Below are 21174 nucleotides of genomic sequence, written 5' to 3' on the forward strand. Positions count from 1 at the left end.
AAAAAAAATTTTATGCTCTTAATCCCTCCACACTCTGCCTTCCTCTACCATATTCTGGTATAGTTGATGTTGGGCCCAAAGCTAGAGACACAGATGAGCAGACAGAGAGGCCTAAACACGGCAGGATTTTAAGGACTAACACTGAAACATGACAAATGAGATACATCTATTTGAGATACATCTATTTGAAAGATCACATGGCAAGAGAAAAATCACACTTTTTTAAAATACACATGTGCATTGCAGCTGGTGTGCCTGTTGACATTTGCCTTTGCTTTTTTACTCTTGAATTCAGTCCTTAAAAACTGCTTATTTGACATAATGAAAAAGGATCTCTTTATATGCTGTAATTAAAAAATTGTCTGTCTCAAATTAAGAATATATGCAAATGCATATTCCATTCTTTTTTTTTTGGACAAAAATAGCTGAGAATAATGATAGATCCACAGATGTAACTCTTCCAGATACAGTCAGCTCTATCACTTTGTCTACATCCAAAATGATGGTTGTATCAAAAGTTGAACATTCCTTTATGTGAGTTAATAGTACGAAATTAAGCAGAAGTTTTATTCAATTTTTTATAGCCAAATTCAGTGTACATTTAATTATTGTATTTCTTCACAAGTAGTTGCCTATTTAGCTAGTTTTAGGGGGTCATAAACATAGTACAGTACTCATGGCTTGATTATCCAGATTGGTCTTACCAGGCATGCTGATGATGAGGCTGACTCAAATAGCAGCACCCTGTGTTTTCAAAATGAAAGCATCTACCAGCTACTTCTTTGACATTTTGTAGAGTGAATCCTTTTTTCCTCAAAGTTAAATCAAACAACAGTTAGAACAGGCAAGCTCAGCTTGGCAGAATTTAGGACTTTCTTCATTCATTCATCTAACTTTTCTTAAATATTAAGAATAGTGGGGTAGGCTGAAAGGAATTAGCTAAAAGGAATTTTGTTATGGCAGGATAGTCAATACAGTGCCAATATGATTCTTTTTGCATTATAGAGTTTACTAAGTAACTTATTAGTTTTGCATATGATTAAAATCTTATTCCCCATGAGCACCAGAACCACATTTATATTCACATGGAATTTTCATGGAATGGGCGATATATTGAGATGCTTTGATTTGATTTTGGTTTTGATGTTAGATTTCTACCTTAATGTAACTTCAGGAGGTTAACTCTGAGCCTCATCATATGAATGGTGCATTTGTTAATAACTGATGGAAGTTCCCTTCATGGCTCAGCCACTAATGATCCCGACTAGGATCCATAAGGATGTGGGCTTGATCCCTGACTTTGCTCAGTGGTTTAAGGATCTGGCATTGCCATGAGCTGTGGTATAGGTCTCAGACGCAGCTCGGATCCCACGTTGCTGTGGCTGTGGCATAGGCTGGCAACTGTAGCTCTGATTTGATCCCTAGCCTGGGAACTTCCATATGCCAAGGGTGTGGCCCTAAAGAAAAAAAAAAAAAAAACCTGATGAATCTTAATTGACAAATCTTAATCACCCAAAGTCTATATACTTTACATTAGAGTTAACTCTCAGTGTTGTACATTCCCTGGGTTTGGACAAATATATAATGACACATATCCATCATTACTGTATCTTCCAGACTATTTTCACTGTCCTTATTCCTCTCTGTTCCACCTATTAATCCCTCCTGTCCCACCCCAACCCCTGGCAACCACTGAAAACATTTTTTTACTTTTTCCCTAGTTTTGCCTTTTCCAGAAAGTCTGATAGTTGCAATGATACAGTAGGTCACCTTTTCAGATAGATTTCTTTCAGTTAATAATATGCATTTAAGGTTATTCCATGTCTTTTCATAACTCAATAGCTTATTTCTTTTTAGTGCTTAATAATATCCATTGGGAGTTCCCGTCGTGGCGCAGTGGTTAACGAATCTGACTAGGAACCATGAGGTTGCGGGTTCGATCCCTGCCCCTGCTCAGTGGGTTAACGATCTGACGTTGCCGTAAGCTGTGGTGTAGGTCGCAGACTCGGCTCGGATCCCGTGTTGCTGTGGCTCTGGCGTAGGCCAGTGGCTACAGCTCTGATTAGACCCCTAGCCTGGGAACCTCCATATGCCGTAGAAGCGGCCCAAGAAATAGCAAAAAGACAAAAATAAAAAAATAAAATAAAATAAAAATACTAAAAAATAAAAATAAAAAATAATAATATTCCATTGTCTAGATGTAACACAGTTTATCACCTCGCCTACTGAAGGATATCTTGGTTCCTTCCAAGTTTTAGGAATTATGAATAAAGCTGCTGTAAACATCCACATACAGGTTTTGTGTGGACATAAATTTTCAGCTTCTGCAGGTAAATATCAAGGAGTATGATTGCTGGGTCACATAGTTGGAGTATGTTTAGTTTTACAAGTCGAGGCCATTTAAAGCTTAGAAGTAACTTTAGTAAATGAAGCCTTCACAGTTTTGTTTTTTTTTTTTTTTTTTTGTCTTTTGTCTTTTTGTCTTTTGTTGTTGTTGTTGTTGTTGTTGTTGTTGCTATTTCTTGGGCCGCTCCCGCGGCATATGGAGGTTCCCAGGCTAGGGGTTGAATCGGAGCTGTAGCCACCGGCCTACGCCAGAGCCACAGCAACGCAGGATCCGAGCCGCGTCTGCGACCTACACCACAGCTCACGGCAACGCCGGATCGTTAACCCACTGAGCAAGGGCAGGGACCGAACCCGCAACCTCATGGTTCCTAGTCGGATTCGTTAACCACTGTGCCACGACGGGAACTCCGCCTTCACAGTTTTGATAAAATTGTATTTTATTTTCTTTAAATGAAATATCATAGAACATTAGAGATCATTTGATCACTTTTATCTGTAATATAAGAGATTTTATGATTATCATAGAGTATAGAGAATCACCGAACAACCAACATATACAGATGATTTGATTTATTTTCTGAAGCATCACTCTGAAGTGTTTTAATTACTAAATGAACTATTGCTACTAATACATAAAAATTAGTAACCATCAATGTAATTCCTCATGTCAGTTCTTTAAGTAGGTTTCTTTAGTGATATATTTGCATGATAATAACACTTTTCATATATTTAAAGCCTTTTTTTGGGTAAATGTTCATTTTGCTTCAATAAATTTTAAAATGTTTATTTCATAAGTTATGTAAATATATATATAGTAGAATGTAATAAATGGGTACTTCATCTTTCCTTGGAAGGGAATACAGCCTGTAATGACTCAACTGTTTTATAGATTTAGGAATCATCACTAGGATTATTTCCAAGCTGAGTACTCTTGCCTTTATAGAACTTACTGAATGTGACTTTTATCCTTTATATCTCTACAACTTTGGATCCATTTCACATCTGGCACCACTCTCAAGCACACCTATGGGCCTACAAAAAGGGAAGAATTTCTCTCCAACCAAGAAACAAGCAGAAATTATTTTTTTTCTTTCCTATAAGAAACCTCAGGAACTTATAGGTGAATACAGTAGAAATTTCAAATGTAGAGTTTGATCAATGTTGAACTAAATGCAGAATTTCTCCAGTTGTCATTCTTTACTTCCTTAACAGCTTTTGGGTTTTTTTTTTTTTTTTTTTTTTGAAGTATAGCTTATTTACAATGTTGTGTTAGTTTCTGCTATACAGCAAAGTGATTCAGTTATACATATATTTATATTATTTTTCATATTCTTTTCCATTATGGTTTATCACAAGATATTGAATATAGTTCCCTGGGTCTTTCTTTAACAGCTTTAACTGCACTTACTGGTACATCAGTAGCAGTGATATGTTCAACATGGTCTCACATACCAAGGATAATTCCAATTTTAGGTATCAAGCAAAATATTATTTTTAAAATATTTAAAATGTAATAATTTGGTATTGTCTGCTCAGAACAAGGTGAAGTAAAGGGGAACCAATTTATATTTTTCCCTGAAACAAATAAGAGATATGAAACGTGATTTTCAGAAACTGGACATCAGGAAGCCCAAGTGATACCTGGAAAAGGGAGCACAAACAGTAGGAGCCCTGTAATTGCCTGAAGAGGATTCCTGGGCTACCATGTAAGGAGGAAAAAAGCAAAGGGAACGCAGCAGTCTCCCTGAGATGGGGACACAGAATAGAGAGTCTGAAACCCAAGGAGGTTGGAGTTCACAGAGCAGAGTACCAGAGGAGAAAGAGTGATCTCTGCGGGGCTGCAGATGCTCCCTCCCCCAAATCTTCAGCCCATGCACGTGAAGGAACAACCCAGGGCCAGGAAAAGAACCATGGATAGGGGAACGAGGCATGTTGCTCGCATAGGAGTGGGAAGAGTTTGTGTTCCCAATAGAGAAGACAAATTTAACAAAGTTTAAAAGCAAACCTCAAAAGGATCAAACTATTTTCAGTAGTATAACTTAACTGCACCCAGAACAAAGCTAAAGAAGATTACAAATACATCTGTATTTGCCCGGCATCCAGCAAGATAAAATCTGTGCCCAGTCACAAATTATGAGAAATGCATGCAGAAAGCACTTCCAGAGTGAGAGTGGATGAAAGCGGAAAAAAAAATAAATCAATAGAAACAAACTTAGAAACAACACAAATGAAAACAGTTATTTAACTGCAACCCATATATTCAAGAAGGGAGAGGAGAGATTGAGGATGTTAAATAGATTCATGGGAGGAATAAAAAAAAAGACTGAATTCAAACATCTAAAGATGAAAACTACAGTATCTGAGAAAATATACAGGGTGGAATTAACCCAGCAGATTAGGCATTCCAAAAATAAAAGAATATGAACTTGAAAACACAGCATTAAAAAGCCATCCAAGGTTGGAGTTCCCTTTGTGGCTCAGTGGGTTATGAATCCGACTAGAACCCATAAGGATGCAGGTTTGATCCCTGGCCTCACTCAGTGGGTTAGGAATCTGGCATTGCCCTGAGCTGTGGTGGTGTTCACAGACGCTGCTTGGATCCAGCATTGCTATGGCTGTGGCTGTGGCGTAGGCCGGCACTGCAGCTCCAATTTGACCCCTAGCCTGGGAACTTCCATATGCTGCAGGTGTGGCCCTGAAAATAAAAAAGCAAAAATCTATCCAAGGGGGAACACAGAGAAAAAAGACTAACAACAAAATGAAAAGAATACCAGGAGTTCCTGTCGTGGCGCAGCAGAAACGAATCCAACTAGGAACCATGAAGCTGCAGGTTCAATCCCTGGCCTTGCTCAGTGGGTTAAGGATCTGGTGTTGCGTGAGCTGTGGTGTAGGTTGCAGACGCACATCCTGCCTTGCAGTGGCTCTGATCTGACCCCTGGCCTGGGAACCTCCATATGCCGCTGGTGTGGGCCTAAAAAAAGCAAAGCAAACAAACAAAAAGAACATCAGTAAGCTATGGAACATATATGCATATATATTATTTAGAAATGCATACATATGTATTTAATTGGAGTCATTGAAGAATGATGGGAGATAGAATTATATCTGAAGAAATAACGTATACAATTTTTCAAACAATGAATCTTATAAAGCCACACATTTAGAAACCTTAACGAATCTCAAGCACAGGGAACATGAAGAAAATGATACCTAGGCACATCATATTCAATTTTCTTAAAACTAAAAATAAATGAAATGCCAAAAAAGCAGCCAGAGGGAAAAATACATTGTATCAGAAGAACAAAGATACAGATGACATTAAATTTTTCATCAGAAATAATGCAAGTAAGAGATAGTGGGATAACATCATCAAAGTATTGTAAGAAAAAAAAAGAATAACCCAATATTCTGAACTCAGTGAAAATAGCTTTCAAAAACAAATAGAGTTCATCAGATACACACAACATCAAGAATTCATCGCTAGACACCAGTAGTACTAGGGTAAATTTGATCGTGCACTGCAAAAAGGAACTAATCAATTTGTTTTATCTCCCTTTCCAGCCTGCTGCCCAAGGGCAGCTGTTGACATTGCCTTAAACAAAGAGCAGGACAAGTTGAATTTACTAAGTTTTTTGAACATAGAGCCACAGGTTATGAATTGGTTTGGACATAGAACATCTTTCTAATCCGAAGACATTAAGAGCTGGTGCCTGGCCCAGCTCAGGTAGCTCCACCATTTTAGCTATGTAATAAACATTGATTAAGTGCTAGTATTAGCTGAACACCAGAGTGAATTCTAGCTATTTCTTGGGATTTTGTATCTATTTGTCGATGTCTGCTGTAGAGCCTCCTTCAGCCCACAATTCTGGTCATTCATTCATTCACTCCTTCTTTCAAACATTATCTCACATTTATCAAAACCTTACTAAGCCTTTTGCCTAGAGTCCATAGGTACAAAAGTGAATAAAACAGTCCCTTCTCTCAAGGAGTTTATCTTTTACTTTGATAGACAAATACACAATTAACTATGATAACAATATTAGTATCCCTGGACAGGGATGTGAAGAAAATGCCATGAGAGGCAGAGAAAATATTTGTTTTATTTGTAGAGTTAGAGGAAAATTTCATAGAGGGGGGTGATGTATAATCTGGGTTATGAAGTATTCCTGGTACTGTTGCCATGGTAACAAATGATCCCCAAACCTAGCAGTTTAAAAGAACTGTTTTACTATGCTCATATATTCTCTGGGTCAAGGCTTCAGATAGGGCATGGTGGGAATAGTAGTTATCTCTGTTCCATAATGCCTAGAGTATTAGCTGAGAAGACATAAAGCCTTGGGAGCTTAATGGCTGTAGGGCAGGAATCACTTCAAGGTGTCTTCACCTACATGTCTGGCAGTTGATGTCTGTCACATGGATCCTCAGCAGGCGCTGTCAGCTAGAACAGCCATACTTAGCTTCTCCAAGTTCAGTTTTCTTACAGCATTGAAGCTTCAGGTAGTCAGACTTTTGCATGGCAGCTCAGGGATCTAAAAAAGAGTATCTAGCAAACAGAGTAGAAGCTGCATTGACTTTTATAAGCTAACCTCAGAAGTCACTTCCACTGAATTCTTTTGGTTACCCGTCAAGTCACAGATGAGATTCAAGGGGAGGAAATTTATCTCCACCTTAAATGAGCAATGCAAGAATCTGGAAGAGCATCTGAGATGAATAAAAGTGTTATAAGAATCTTTAGGAAATACCCTTTGGCACATGCAAGATCACTATTATTTGGGAACCAAATGGGTATATTGCATTCTTAGGAATAGTAACTAAGGCTATGTGCTAGAGCATGGTAAGAATCGTCCCAGGATGAAGTACAGCCATAAATTGGGAACAAACTTTGAAGGGCCTTTGATTTTCATGCTGAGGAGGTTAGGTCAGAAACCCTTAGTGATAAATTGTTTTTGTTTTCCAACTAGAGAATTGACATGAGTTCCTGTGTTTCAGAAAGATGACCTAGGTATTACGGGGTGTTGTAGGGTCAAACATTAATACTGCCAGTAGAGAATATGAAGGACTATATACAAAGTGGTAAGAATGTAAATGAAAAGAGTGAGAAGATATAAACTATATGCTGAGGATAGAATTATGACTGACTGGCTAAGGCTAGGAAAAGAAAAGAAGGCATCGCAGATGACACTGAAATAAATGAGAATGCCCCAGAACTTGACTGTTTTGTCTAACATGGATTCCTCAGGCCCTAGGATGATCGACGGATTAAGGCTTACATTGATCTGGTCAGGGGAGATAGTAGTTACGTACTTCACTTCTCATATATTTTGTTGACAGTTCTGAAGGCATCATAGAGTAGAGACTGAGGATAAAGATGATGTTAGTGGCAGGTCTCCAAAGCAGATATGACACAGAAGCAGAATGTTCATTTTTAAGCTCTTACTTTAATTTATATATATTAGTTCTAAACTTTCTGAGCAAATTTATGCAGTTTAATTTTTCTTCCCAATAGGAGAACTGTAGCCAGAATACCGTTTTCTTTTTTTAATGACTGGTTTTTCTTTGTCCTGTTAGATTTTTAAAGAGATTCAAACTTCCTCTTACCAACTCCTGAGACATTATCAATTAACCACACACAGCCCATCGAACACAGCATAGCTGTAATTAAACTAAATTACTATGCAGTAGCTTTCATTACACAATGACACAGTTTTTGTTAGGACCATAGAGAGAGTTTAATTACATGTCTAGACACCCCCTGAATTCATAGCAGCAGTGTTATCTTTGTCTATTTAAAAGAGAGTTTTTGCTTTTGGTGATTGCATTTTTTGAAAGACCCAATGAAAAGATACATTTCGGGTTTTTTCTTTTTTTTTTTTAAATTCCACATTCTACTTTAATACATATTTCATTTAGGAGCCATTTATACATCTGTGGATGGAAATGTTTCCCAAGAAAAAATGTCCAGAATTTCACTCTTTGACATATTTGAAATACATTTCATTGCATCCAAAAGCTTTCATTCTCTAATATATCCCAAATATCCTCTCATAAAGTTTTTGGGATTTTTTTTTTTTTTTTGGTCTTTTTGACATTTCTTGGACCGCGCCCGTGGCATATGGAGGTTCCCAGACTAGGGGTCGAATCAGAGCTGTAGCCGCCGGCCTCCACCAGAGCCACAGCAACAAGGGATCCAAGCCGCATCTGCGACCTACACCACAGCTCACGGCAATGCCAGATCCTTAACCCACTAAGCAAGGCCAGGGATCGAACCTGCAACCTCATGGTTCCTAGTCAGATTCATTAACCACTGAGCCATGATGGGAACTCCTTTTTATTTTTATTTTTATTTTTTTATAATGTATTAATGTATAAATTATAAACTGGAGTCTGAAGCATAGACATCTCTTAATATTTCCAGCTTCCTCAACCTTGTGAAGAAGCTCAACTCTTTGCCTGAGGATGGCATGCTGTCTACATTTATCCTCAGTCCTGCCCAATCAACTTCTCTGGACAGTATGGAGAATTCAATTTCTATGTAGTCTGTGTAGTCTCTGTTTGACCAGAGCATGCAGATCTGGGATTTCCCTTTATTTCTTTTGTGCTCCAACCTGTTATGGACATGGCTCAGATCATCAGTGTCGAAAAATGAGACACGTGAACACAGGGAGATCTCGACAAGGCTCTTTACTTCTGCAGAAGGGTGTGGTACTCCAAAAAGTGCACACACTGAACAAAGGACCCTCCTATTTATCCCTAATGTAGGTGATGTACTTGGCCCCTTCCCATAGGTCAGGTCAGGGTGCACATTCTTCCCGGTTGGCTAATTTGAAACAAATTGTTACTGTGAGAAGAGGGAAAGAGGAGGAGGGGGTCGCAGGAAGGCGAACAGGAGCCAGATGGAGTAACCAAGATTTCCTTTGATAGAAAAGACATTATGTTACTTTCCACAAACCTAATCTTTTCTTTCTTATTAAAAAAAGAAAAGAAAAGAAAAAAGAGTTTGCTGCTGTTTTCTGTGTAACTGCAGATCATTTTTTCTTTCTTTTTTTTTTTTTTTTTTTTGGACCTTTTCCCAAGCTATTCATTGTCTTCTGAATATCGCCTTTATTTAATAGGTCAAGCCTTTCCTTAGCCTCCATTCCTAAAATCTCATCTTTCTTGAAATCTGACCATCTGCATTGGAAATAAAGAGATTGAAATTATGACAAACTTATCATCTCTAAATATTCTCAACAGCCCCTCAGGAAGTTGCCTCATAACATGCACTTGCTCTAATCTCATATACAAATACATTTTATATACTGATTTATTTGTAGATTACATGTATGTTGCTTAGTTTTCTTTATATTCTTGTATTCTTTTAGCATGCAGTTTGTCTAAGTTAAGACGCATCACTTTTTTCCATTAATTTTTTGCCTAATGCCTAATTTAAAATATCCATTCACTTTATAATTGCCTCTGGAGTTCCCGTCATTGCTCAGAGGTTAGTGAACCTGACTAGCATCCATGAGGACTCGGGTTTGATCCCTGGCCTCGCTCAGTGGGTTAAGGATCCAGCATTGCTGTGGCTGTGGTGTAGGCCGGCGGCTACAGTTCCAATTGGACCCCTAGCCTGGGAACCTGCATAAGGGTACAGCCCTAAAAGACAAAAAGAAAAAAAAATTGCTGTTGATAGTAGTGATAAGTATTTATTGAGGTCTTGAGTGAATGGTTTGAAACTAAGAAAAATAGTATAGGCAAAAATGATATTTTCCATCTATAGTAAATAGATCATTCTGAAAAATATATACTTAATAGACTTTTATGGCATGCACATACATAGAAAGAAAAATGAATTTCCACCTTGCTTCAAGTACCCACGTTCCCCTACTCCGACTTGTGCACCAGGAGACTCGTACAAAAATCAGAAACAAGAATTGTATGACTGTTCTTCATGACCTCTTCCCCTGTCAACTAGTCTAGCCTTTTACCCCAGATTTCCCAGATAGTGACATGCAAAATCATCTGCTCTGTAAAAGCATCCTACTCCCTTTCCCCATGATATCACCACCCAGCAAGCATTTCCCCGCAAAGCTTTGCTTTATCCAAACACTTCAGGCCACACCCATAATTTAAACAATGATGGAGCCTTACTGCAGAAATTGTAGCAAACCCAGTCCTCTTCAGGCTCACCACTGAAGCCCAGCAGGACCCTTTCATTTACAAATGGAGGCCTTTTGGCCTGCCCACTCTTCACTAATGTATTATTAGAGCTGGACAATGCAGCTCCATTTTATTACAATGGGCAGTACAATTTATGAATGTTTTTAGACATGAAGGAAATTGAAGAGGAAGCTAACAGATGAGTTTTCAAGTGTCTTTCCCCAAACTCGCCTGAGGCATGTGTTGTATTGAATATTCAGATCAACTTCAAAGATGTGAAGAAATTAATTCAGCCATAACTATCAACTTAATGTTACTACAGAAGAAAAAATAATTATGTGATTATTCAAAATGTCACCTTGAAGATGAAACCCTTTGCCTGATCTTACAGTTGAAATGTTCTTATTGGATTTGGCTTTTCTCAAAGTGATGCTGTAAATCTCCTTCATCTAGGATAGTCCCTTGCACCTCTGAGGTGACTAAGTATTATTATCCAATAAGTATAGTGTATGTTTCATCAACAGATAAGATGCAGAGCCCTACTTCAGCTAAATGTATCAAAGTGATGTTACTATGGAAATAATAGCACTACAATGTAAGCACAAGAATTTAAAATTCTGACAAATTAATAATGGTCTAGTCTGGAGATATTTCTATGTTGAAAGAGGAAGTAGCAGAGATAGGTGGAAGAAAAGGCAGTACTGGTAGGGCAGTGCTTCTGGGTAGGGAGGGGCCACAGTACAGGATCCAAAGCAGCACCCAGGGCTAGCTCTTAAGAACTACCAAAGACCAAGGACAATGGAGCATAAGCAAAACAGTAGACTTTGAAATGCAACTCATTGTGAATGACAAATACTGTTTGTCATAGAAATTCCTTGTTTTACAGTTGGGAAAAATAGAGTAAGAATGTTTCAAATCCTAATTGCCTCAAACTTTGTACCTTTTCTAACTTCTAAGCATTCTTACTGTAAACTGTGAACACATATATAGCAATTTCATTTTGTATTTTACTTAGATTTGTTTCAGGGTGAAGAAAACTAATACATTCTAGGTCTCTGTAATTTATATTACACCTTCTTGAGAAGACAGGTTGTGGCAAATTAAATGAAAAATGCATACGAAACAAAGAAAAATTTTTTTAAAGTGAAGGAGACGTAAATATATCAGGAAAAGGATAGTTATTATAACTGGAAATATCTTTTTCACTGAGCTCTTTGGCAGCCAAAACAGAAGAAGGAAATATGATTAAATAAAAATTATGTATTTTCTGATCAAAGTATCCTTTAATACTTCAGAAAAGAGCAAATCTCAAAGGATTTCTAAATGTAATTTATTTTATAAGAGACATGGAACAACAAAAACTGAGACCTAACAACTCCTGCTCGCGGAGTAGAATATCTGCTACATGCTAAGGGCTTCCGTATCCATTTTCCGTTTTCACTACAAATGGACATTGCAGATAAGGAAACTGAGATTTAGAGGGTGGACGAATTGTTTAAGGTACACAGGTATACTTGGGGTATGTTGCCCCAAAGTACTTCTTATAATATTGTTCCTTACTAACTGTTTCACAAAAACCTTATTATGCTTTATTTCTTAAATTAACCCTTGATCTTGGTGCAACCACTGTGGAAAGCAGTATGGAGATTCCTCAGAAAACTAAACATAGACCTACCATTTGATCGAGCAATCCCACTCCTGGGCATCTATCCAGAGAAAACCATGACTCGCAAAGACACGTGTACTCTGATGTTCACTGCAGCACTATTTGCAATAGCCAAGACATGGAAACAACCTAAATGTCCATCGACAGAGGAGTGGATCCAGAAGAGGTGGTACATATACACAATGGAATATTACTCAGCCATTAAAAGGAACGAACTACCAGCATTTTTTGCAGCATGGATGGACCCAGAAACTATCATGCTAAGTGAAGTCAGCCATATAATGAGACACCAGCATCAAATGCTTTCACTGACATGTGGAATCTGAAAAAAGGACAGACAACTTCTTTGCAGAACAGATGCTGATTCACAAGACACTGAAAAACTTATGGTCTCTGGAGGAGACAGTTTGGGGGGTGGGGGGATGTGCCTGGGCTGTGGGATGGAAATCCTGTGAAATCAGATTGTTATGATCATTATACAACTACAGATGTGATAAATTCATTTGAGTAATTTAAAAAAATGGAAAAAAAAAACAATGTTAATGATAAAATGAAAAAAAAAAGTTAACTCTTGATCAAAACCAAGACCAAAATATTGGAACAGAACTCAGCAAAGATACACCCTTGGCACCAAAACATTAAAATTTTTATTATAAAATCCTTAAAAGTGCATTTGTTTCCCACCTTGATTTGTCTGCAGATAAAATTATACTTGTCATTTCATGCTTTTTTCTAAAAAAATAATGCACTTTCCAAAAGTTGAGCCACTAAATTGTTCTTGTCTGCCTCTGACACTTACTTTTCTTCCTCCTTCTCCTTCATCTTTTTATTTTCATAAAGTTTAAATTAAATTCATACTCATCTGGTTACTTGTTCTTCCAATTTCCTTATTAAATGTTACCATTTGTCAAGATAACCTTTAGTAATTAGAGAATTATTTCTCTTCATTAAATTGTTCAATTCACATAGGTTTGATAGCTCTTTTCCCAACTTTCAGGTGGTTTCCTTGCTTGTCCTCGATTTACTTTAATTATGATTATGTTTATTATGATTTCTAATCCTTTTTTCTATATACATTGAATCTCCATGATTTAAGTAATCTGTAGCTAAGATTGATTGTACATTATAAAGTCTATTTCTCTGTGATTAGATATTCCTTAATCAGTTCTATATCATCAGTATGATCTTATAGAATGTCTCTATTCTCCTGTGAATCCACGGTTTTGAGGAGTGTGGTTTCATTTTCCCCTTTAGATCTTTTTCTCCTCTGCTTCTCCATGTGCAGTGATCTCCATGTGTCTAAACGGGATTAGCATTTGATGAGAGTAGAAGTGTGTATTTCATTTAAAACCTTGTTTGAAAATAAGAGAGAGTGTGCCTATTATTCAGCTCTTAAACTGCTCTTTTTATGTCTTCAGATGCCATAAAACAAGTTTTCAAAGAATATTCTAGAGATTCCTGGAGGGTCCCTGAGTTTCCTTAAAGAGGTTCTGTGAGGTCAAAACTATTTCATCATGGAGTTCCCGTCGTGGCGCAGTGGTTAACGAATCCGACTAGGAACCATGAGGTTGCGGGTTCGGTCCCTGCCCCTTGCTCAGTGGGTTAACGATCCGGCGTTGCCGTGAGCTGTGGTGTAGGTTGCAGACGCGGCTCGGATCCTGCGTTGCTGTGGCTCTGGTGTAGGCCAGTGGCTACAGCTCCGATTGGACCCCTAGCCTGGGAACCTCCATATGCCGCGGGAGCGGCCCAAGAAATAGCAACAACAACAACAACAAAAGACAAAAGACAAAAAAATAAATAAATAAATAAATAAATAAATAAAACTATTTCATCACAATATGAAAGAACGCCTCCTTACTTATCAAAGTACAGTGAAATTTTCCAGAGTCTACATGTCTGACTTTACAATAGAGAATAGAAGCAGATATGAGGATCTGCTGCTTTCCATTAAACCAGAAATTAAAGAAATTTATAAAACTTTAAAACAATAGTGTAGTGCTCACTGATTTTTTTTGTCTTAGAAAATATTTATATATTTAAATGTTTATGTTAACATCATGAGTTCGTTTTATTTTTAAATAAATAAGTCATCTTTAGATTTCTTCATTTTCATTGCTTACACAGGAATTAATGTTAGCTATAACTCACCATTAAACAAAAGCTCTTTCAAGTTCTTAATTTTTTTTTTTTTTTTGGACTAAAAAGGTTGAGAATTGGTGCTCTGAAAATGTTGCTGCTTCTAATGATTTTATTTCCTTCAGGGAAGACAAAACATCATACTCTATGTTTTCTTTCCTCCTGGCTTAAAAGTTAAATATATTAACTATTGAACAAAGGCAATCAGTGGGTCTAAGCTAAAATAAAATAGTAGGAGTTCCCGTTGTGGCGCAGTGGTTAACGAATCCAACTAGGAACCATGAGGTTGAGGGTTCGATCCCTGCCCTTGCTCAGTGGGTTAAGGATCCGGTGTTGTTGTGAGCTGTGGTGTAGGTTGCAGACGCGACTCAGATCCTGCATTGCTGTGGCTCTGGTGTAGGCTGGCGGCTACAGCTCCAATTCGACCCCTAGCCTGGGAACATTCATATGCCGCGGGAGCGGCCCAAGAAATGGCAAAAAGACAAAATAAAATAAAATAAAAACAAAAAATAAAATAGTGATTCCTGCCATTTTGTCAATCAAATACATTGAAATGTCTCCTCCCATATATGTACATGATTGTGTCATAGCTTTTATCAAGTAATTTATAGCAAATGATCCCTGCCTTTAAAAGTCAGGTTCATGACTGCTAACATTTTATTGCTTTATTTTGTTTTTCAGTTTCTTCCTCTAGTAGTACATGACTCCTAAATCTATTATTTTCACTAAAACCTGTCTTCTCTTTTCTGGTCAAGCTGTCCTTTACAGAGTGCCAGATGGTGTTTTGTTTTTTGTTTGTTTTGTCTTGCTTTTTTTTACTTCAACTTAGAATACATAACCACTATTTCTGTTCAGGAAAGCCAGAACAACATTTAATGAGAATCTTTATATAATTTGTACTTTGCTAAACCAACACTTATCAGTTCATCTCATTTGTTGTTATTATGTTACTGTGTCATTTTCTTTCCAAAGCAATGGACCTTCTAAATTGGGTTAGATTAGGGAAGAAAATCAATATTTTCTATTGATCCCAAACTATGCAATTCTTAAGTATATTCCAAAGCTATTACATGAGATTTAGTATCTTTGCCTTCAAACTCAGCTTATATAAGATATAGTATCTTCCTCCTTAGGGATATGATGGCTTTTCCAGGGTATTATTCAAGGCTGGGCATGGTCATCTGTCATTCTCTCTCTATCATATTCTCGTTCTCCTTCTCCTCTCATTACCCTCCCTCTTCTCCATTATTCTTCCCTCTTCTCCTTCGTTTTTATTTTCCTCTCATCACAGCCTACAAAATCAAATAATAAGTATTTCTGGAGCATCTGCTTAGGGTTTATGTCATGGGCAAGAGTATGAACTCTACTGCCAGTTGCCCAGGTCTGAACCCTGACACCACAGTGTCTAGTTGTGACATAGTGAAAATCTCTTAGCCTCTTTGTACCTCAGTTTTCTCACTTGCAGAGTAAGAATTATATGATTTATATCACAGACCCGTTGTGAAGATTAAATAAACTAGTAGGTCTAAGGTGTTGATAATAGTCTTGGACATAAATGGTATTATCTACGTGTGATAATGATCTAGTATAAGGAGTAAGCTATATGTGGTAAGACATGAACAAAAGTATTTTTTTCTCACTGTTGTCCTGACATATCAACACAGTGAATCCATTCTTCTCAGTGAATAAAATTTCAGGCCATGCCCATAGCTTTTCCAGTCCCCTTTGAGTAATGAAAAGACCAGAATTTGACTCATCCTGCTTTTTTTTTTGGAGCTGTTTTTTTCCATTTTTAAAATTAAAATATAGTTGATTTATAGTGTTGTACCAATTTCTGCTGTACAGCAAAGTAATTGTTATACATATATGCATTACATATATCCATTTTTTTCAGACTCTTTTCCCATAAAGGTTATTACAGAATATTGGGTAGAGTTCCTTGTGCTATACAGTAGTCCCCATTAGGCAGTAATTCCATATAATACAGAGTTCATGCACCCATCCAAAACCCCCAATTCATCCCCCTCCCCATCCCCTTTAGTAACCATAAGTTTGTATTCAAAGTCTGTGGGCTCTGTTTCTGTTTAACATGATGATTTCCATGTCCATCCATGTTGCTGCAAATGGCATTATTTCATTCTTTTTATGGCTGAGTAATATTCCATTGTATGTATGTACCATATCTCCTTTATCCATTCCTCTGTTGATACATATTTAAGTGGCTTCCATGTCTTGGCTATTGTAAATAGTGCTACAGTGAACAGTGGGGTGCGTGTGTCTTTTTGAATTATGGTTTTCTCCGAATAGATGCCCAGGAGTAGGAATGCTGGATCATATGGTAGTTCTATATTTAATTTTTTGAGGAAAACTCCATACTGTTTTCCATAGTGGTTGCACCAATTTACATTCCTACCAACAGTGTAGGAGGGTTCCCTTTTCTCCACAACATCTTCAGTATTCATTGTTTGTAGATTTTTTGATGATGGCCATGCTGAGTAGTATGAGGAGGTGATATCTCATTATAGTTTTGATTTGCATTTCTCTTAATAATTAGTGATGTGGAGCATCTTTTCAGGTGTTTTTTGCCCATCTGTATGTCTTCTTTGGAGAAATATCTGTTTAGACCTTCTGCCCTTTTTTTTAAATTAGGTTTTTTTTTTTTTAATATTGAGCTACAGGAGGTGTTTGTATATTTTGAAGATTAATCCCTTGTCCATACCTTTGTTTGCAAATATTTTTCTTCCATTCTTTGGGTTGTCTTATTGTTTTCTTTATGGTTTCCTTTAAGTTTAATTAAGTTCCATTTATTTATTTTTATTTTATTTTCATTACTCTAGGAGTTGCATCTGAAAAGATATTGCTGCAGTTTATGTCAAAGTGTGTTCTGCCTGTTTTCCTCCAAGATTTTTATAGTATCCAGTCTTACATTAGGTCTTTAATCCATTTTTAGTTTATTTATCTTTATGATGTTAGAAAATGTTCTAATTTCATTCTTTTACATGTAGCTGTTCAGTTTTCCCAGCACCACTTATTGAAGAGACTGTTTTTTCTCTACTGTGCATTCTTAACTGCTTTGTCATAGATTAGTTGACCATAGGTGCATGGATTTATTTCTAGGCTTTCTATCCTGTTTCATTGATCTATGGTTTTACTTTTGTGCCAGTACCATACTGTTTTGATGGCTGTAGCTTTATAGTATGGCTTCATCCAGTTTTAAACTTCTTCCCTCACCCAATTTGGACCTTAAAAATCTAAAATTTATAAATATAGGGGATACGGATTCTTGTTATTTTCTTTTTTTATCCTTTCTCTATTTCAGCCAGCTAGATACTGATCGAGCTCCTTCCAGGGTTGGGATCTGAAGGCAACAAGGAGGAGTAGGATAGGAAATAGAGGGTTAAGATTTTGTCTCACCATATTAGCATGGTCTAGCACCCGTGTTCTCTGGGTTTGGCAAGTTACAAAAGCCTGTTGTTCTTTCCCTATGTGACACCATTGATGGCTCTGCAGAGACTCACTGCAGTATAATTCTCTTAGTCCAAGTGCTCTGAGTGGCTCCTCAGCTGCCTTCTATCATCTCCCTCATGTTCTGCTTCCTGTGATGCTGAGATATGGTGGCATCATTCCAGAAGAAACACTCCAGCAAAGGAACCTCTTCAGAGAGACTAGTGTCTGGTTTTCTTCTGCATAGTCCATACTGGACCCGTAAGAAATGCGCTTCTTTGTCCATTATATTACTTGAGGGCAGCTAAATATCATTGAGACCCTCTCTCCTCAATCACTACTCCAACCATTTTCCAGTTTCTCGTGAGTGAACCAGGTATCAGCCCCTATTTCCCCAAATCAGTAAGTGACACACGTCAAGTGCTACAAATTGTGACCTTGAAGCTATTCATCCCCTCTACTTGGCTTGAGTAGAAAATAAAGAGAGACCGCCTCCCTTCCCCTATGAGATGGGAAAAGAGAAAAACTACAGCACTCTGGCAACTTTTTATCTTAAGCCAAAAGAAAAATAGGCAAAGGATTTGAATGGGTAATTTATAAAAGATGAAAACCAATAAAGGTATGGTGAAAAAGTAGACTATAGCAGTAAACAGAGAAAGACAAATTAAACCAAACTTAAGTTATGATCTTTATGCTCCAACTCAGCATAAGTTAAAAATGTAAATTTAGAAAGATATTAGGGAAACATACACATTTACACTGTTTATGTGAGTAAACATTGATGGAGTCTTTTAGGAAAGTGATTTTGCACTATATATATTAAAATTTAAAATCTATATACTTTTTGACCCCACCAAACCTGCTTCCAGGTATCTGTCCTAGAGAAACACCAGCAAAAATACTCAAATATTCAAGTACTGTAAGGTTTATTACAGCATTATTTGTAATTTTTAAAAACTTAAGTGTTTGTCAAAAAGGAAACAGCAAAATAAAAAATGATATATCCAGCAACAAGAAAAAAAGGATGCAAGGGTTAAAGAGAATGAGCTGTAGTGATATGTGGGAAAGATTTCACAGACATATTGTTAAAAATAAAAGCAGGAGTTCCCGTCGTGGCACAGTGGTTAACGAATCCGACTAGGAACCATGAGGTTGTGGGTTCAGTCCCTGCCCCTTGCTCAGTGGGTTAACGATCCGGCGTTGCCGTGAGCTGTGGTGTAGGTTGCAGACGTGGCTCGGATCCTGCGTTGCTGTGGCTCTGGCGTAGACCAGTGGCTACAGCTCCGATTCAACCCCTAGCCTGGGAACCTCCATATGCCGCGGGAGCGGCCCAAGAAATAACAACAACAACAACAACAAAAGACAAAAAGACAAAAGACAAAAAAAATAAAAATAAAAAATAAAAGCAGTGTAAAATTCTTATTAATAATACCTTTATCAGAGCCCCCATCATGGCTCAGTGGAAATGAATCTGACTAGCACCCATGAGGACGCAGGTTCGATCCCTGGCCTTGCTCAGTGGGTTAAGGATCTGGTGTTGCCATGAGGTGTGGTGTAGGTCGCAGATGCAGCTTGTTCACAGATGCAGATGACATAGGCCAGCAGCTACAGCTCCAATTCACCCCCTAGCCTGGGAACCTCCGTATGCCATGGGTGCGGCCCTAAAAAGGTGTAATAATAATAATACATTTATGTAAGAAAATGGAAAAAATTGGGGATTTTCCTTGTACACACACATTCATGTTTGTAAATGAGTACAAACTGTTGAATGATTACTTTTGTAGAGGGACTTGAGTCTTCCTCTGGAGGGGAAGCAGGATCAGGTAGAACTTCAGCATTCACAACAAGAGTGTTGCATGTGTGATTGCACATGATTTACAAAATAATTTAAAATATAAAATGAACAGAGTTATCAGAATTAACCTCTTAGATCATCTCAAATATAACACTCTATGTTAATAGGATTTACTAATCATCAGAAGAGCCTATGAGAGCATTCATTTTCATTAAACAATATTTATTATATTAAGAATGTACATATAATAATTGTATAATATATAATAATTACATCTAAATGTCTTTTAAATAAAATTTTGAAGACTTTGCTATGGTTGTGAATATCTAAGATGACATATGTAATTATGCTTTTCAGATAAATAATCAGACTAACTTCAATACAAAGCACCCTGACCCCATTATAATAATTAGCCAATTTGAGCTGATATGGTAATATGCGTATGAAAATTGCATCTAATACTTTCTGAGAAGTAAATATTTTACTTCTGGCAATTGTTTCTTTACAATTATATCCTGCATTTCACTTTCAGGAAACTATATGTAAGCTCTTCTCAAATGGCATATAGTTTAAAACATTTTCCTTCATGGTGTTTATTTTTAAATCATAATATATGTGTGGTTTTGAATCATATAACTTAGTAAAGATTGTTGTAATTCTGGAAAGATAAATATAAATGTTGGAACTATAAATATAACTACATCAATATTACTTCATTATTTTCCATTTAGTACCTACATGAAAATGGGATTGTTCATCGTGATCTCAAGCCAGAGAACCTTCTATATGCAACTCCAGCCCCAGATGCACCACTCAAAATCGGTAAGGATGTTTCCTAATGTCTTATGACCCCTTTTCCCAGAGCAGAAGAAATTTATTCCATGGAATTGCTCCATCCATTTTCAGCTCCATTAAATTTCCTCAGTTATTGGTGTCTATAAAGGAATAATACATTGTTTTGGAAGTCTGTGCTCTTTGCTGGAGTATTAATCTGAGTTAGTGCCTGGAAGTTGGTGCTTCATTTCTGGGCACGTATAGGAATCATTGCTCTTGGAAGTGACAGGGACTTCAGAAGGTGACCTAGTATTTTATAGATAAGTTTTATAGATAAGTAGAAGAAAGTCACAGGCAATGCAACACTTCTTTTTTATTATTATTAACTTTTATTCCACGAGGTAATTAGAGTTTAATTTTAGATAAAGGAGAACTGTGATATAAAATGCTTACTGCATATCAGTGAGTTTGGACCTTGAATCATTTGTTCATATGAACAGAGCTAAATAGAGTCTGTATTTCTCGAAGTGCATGCCGCAGAACACTGGTCCTCAGTTGAATGAGCAAGTGTGAAAATTGCCTTTCAGTAAAAACAAGGATGGTTTGTGGAGGTGCTAAAGTTGGTCAAGTAAGTTAGGATATGCCAACTTAAATAAGATTTTTATTTCTGTGGGATTTTTGAGAAAGTTAAAAATGCTAATATGTAGACTGACATCTGAATTAATGTCTTTGTGGCTTTTCCCAAACCTTATTTGACTCTGGAAATTTGTGATTTTTTTTTTCCGAATAAGCACTTTGAAGAACTTAGGGAAATCTACCCAAAAAGATCATTAAAACAGCATTTTAGAAAACATATTAAATGTTACTTTCTATG

The 21174-nt window shown here is 37.1% G+C and overlaps 1 protein-coding gene across 8 annotated transcripts in view; it reads left to right on the plus strand.

Annotated features, from left to right (window-relative positions):
• Positions 1-21174, plus strand: part of CAMK4 (calcium/calmodulin dependent protein kinase IV) — a 324433-nt gene that overhangs the window by 263093 nt on the left and 40166 nt on the right. For all 8 annotated transcript variants that reach the window (XM_021084617.1, XM_021084620.1, XM_021084616.1 and 5 more), the window contains one exon: positions 20258-20348. In XM_021084617.1, coding sequence (XP_020940276.1) covers positions 20258-20348 — 91 coding nt within the window. The remainder of the gene's footprint in view (positions 1-20257; positions 20349-21174) is intronic.

This window comes from Sus scrofa, chromosome 2 (assembly GCF_000003025.6).
Source record: "Sus scrofa isolate TJ Tabasco breed Duroc chromosome 2, Sscrofa11.1, whole genome shotgun sequence".
Taxonomy (NCBI): domain Eukaryota; kingdom Metazoa; phylum Chordata; class Mammalia; order Artiodactyla; family Suidae; genus Sus; species Sus scrofa.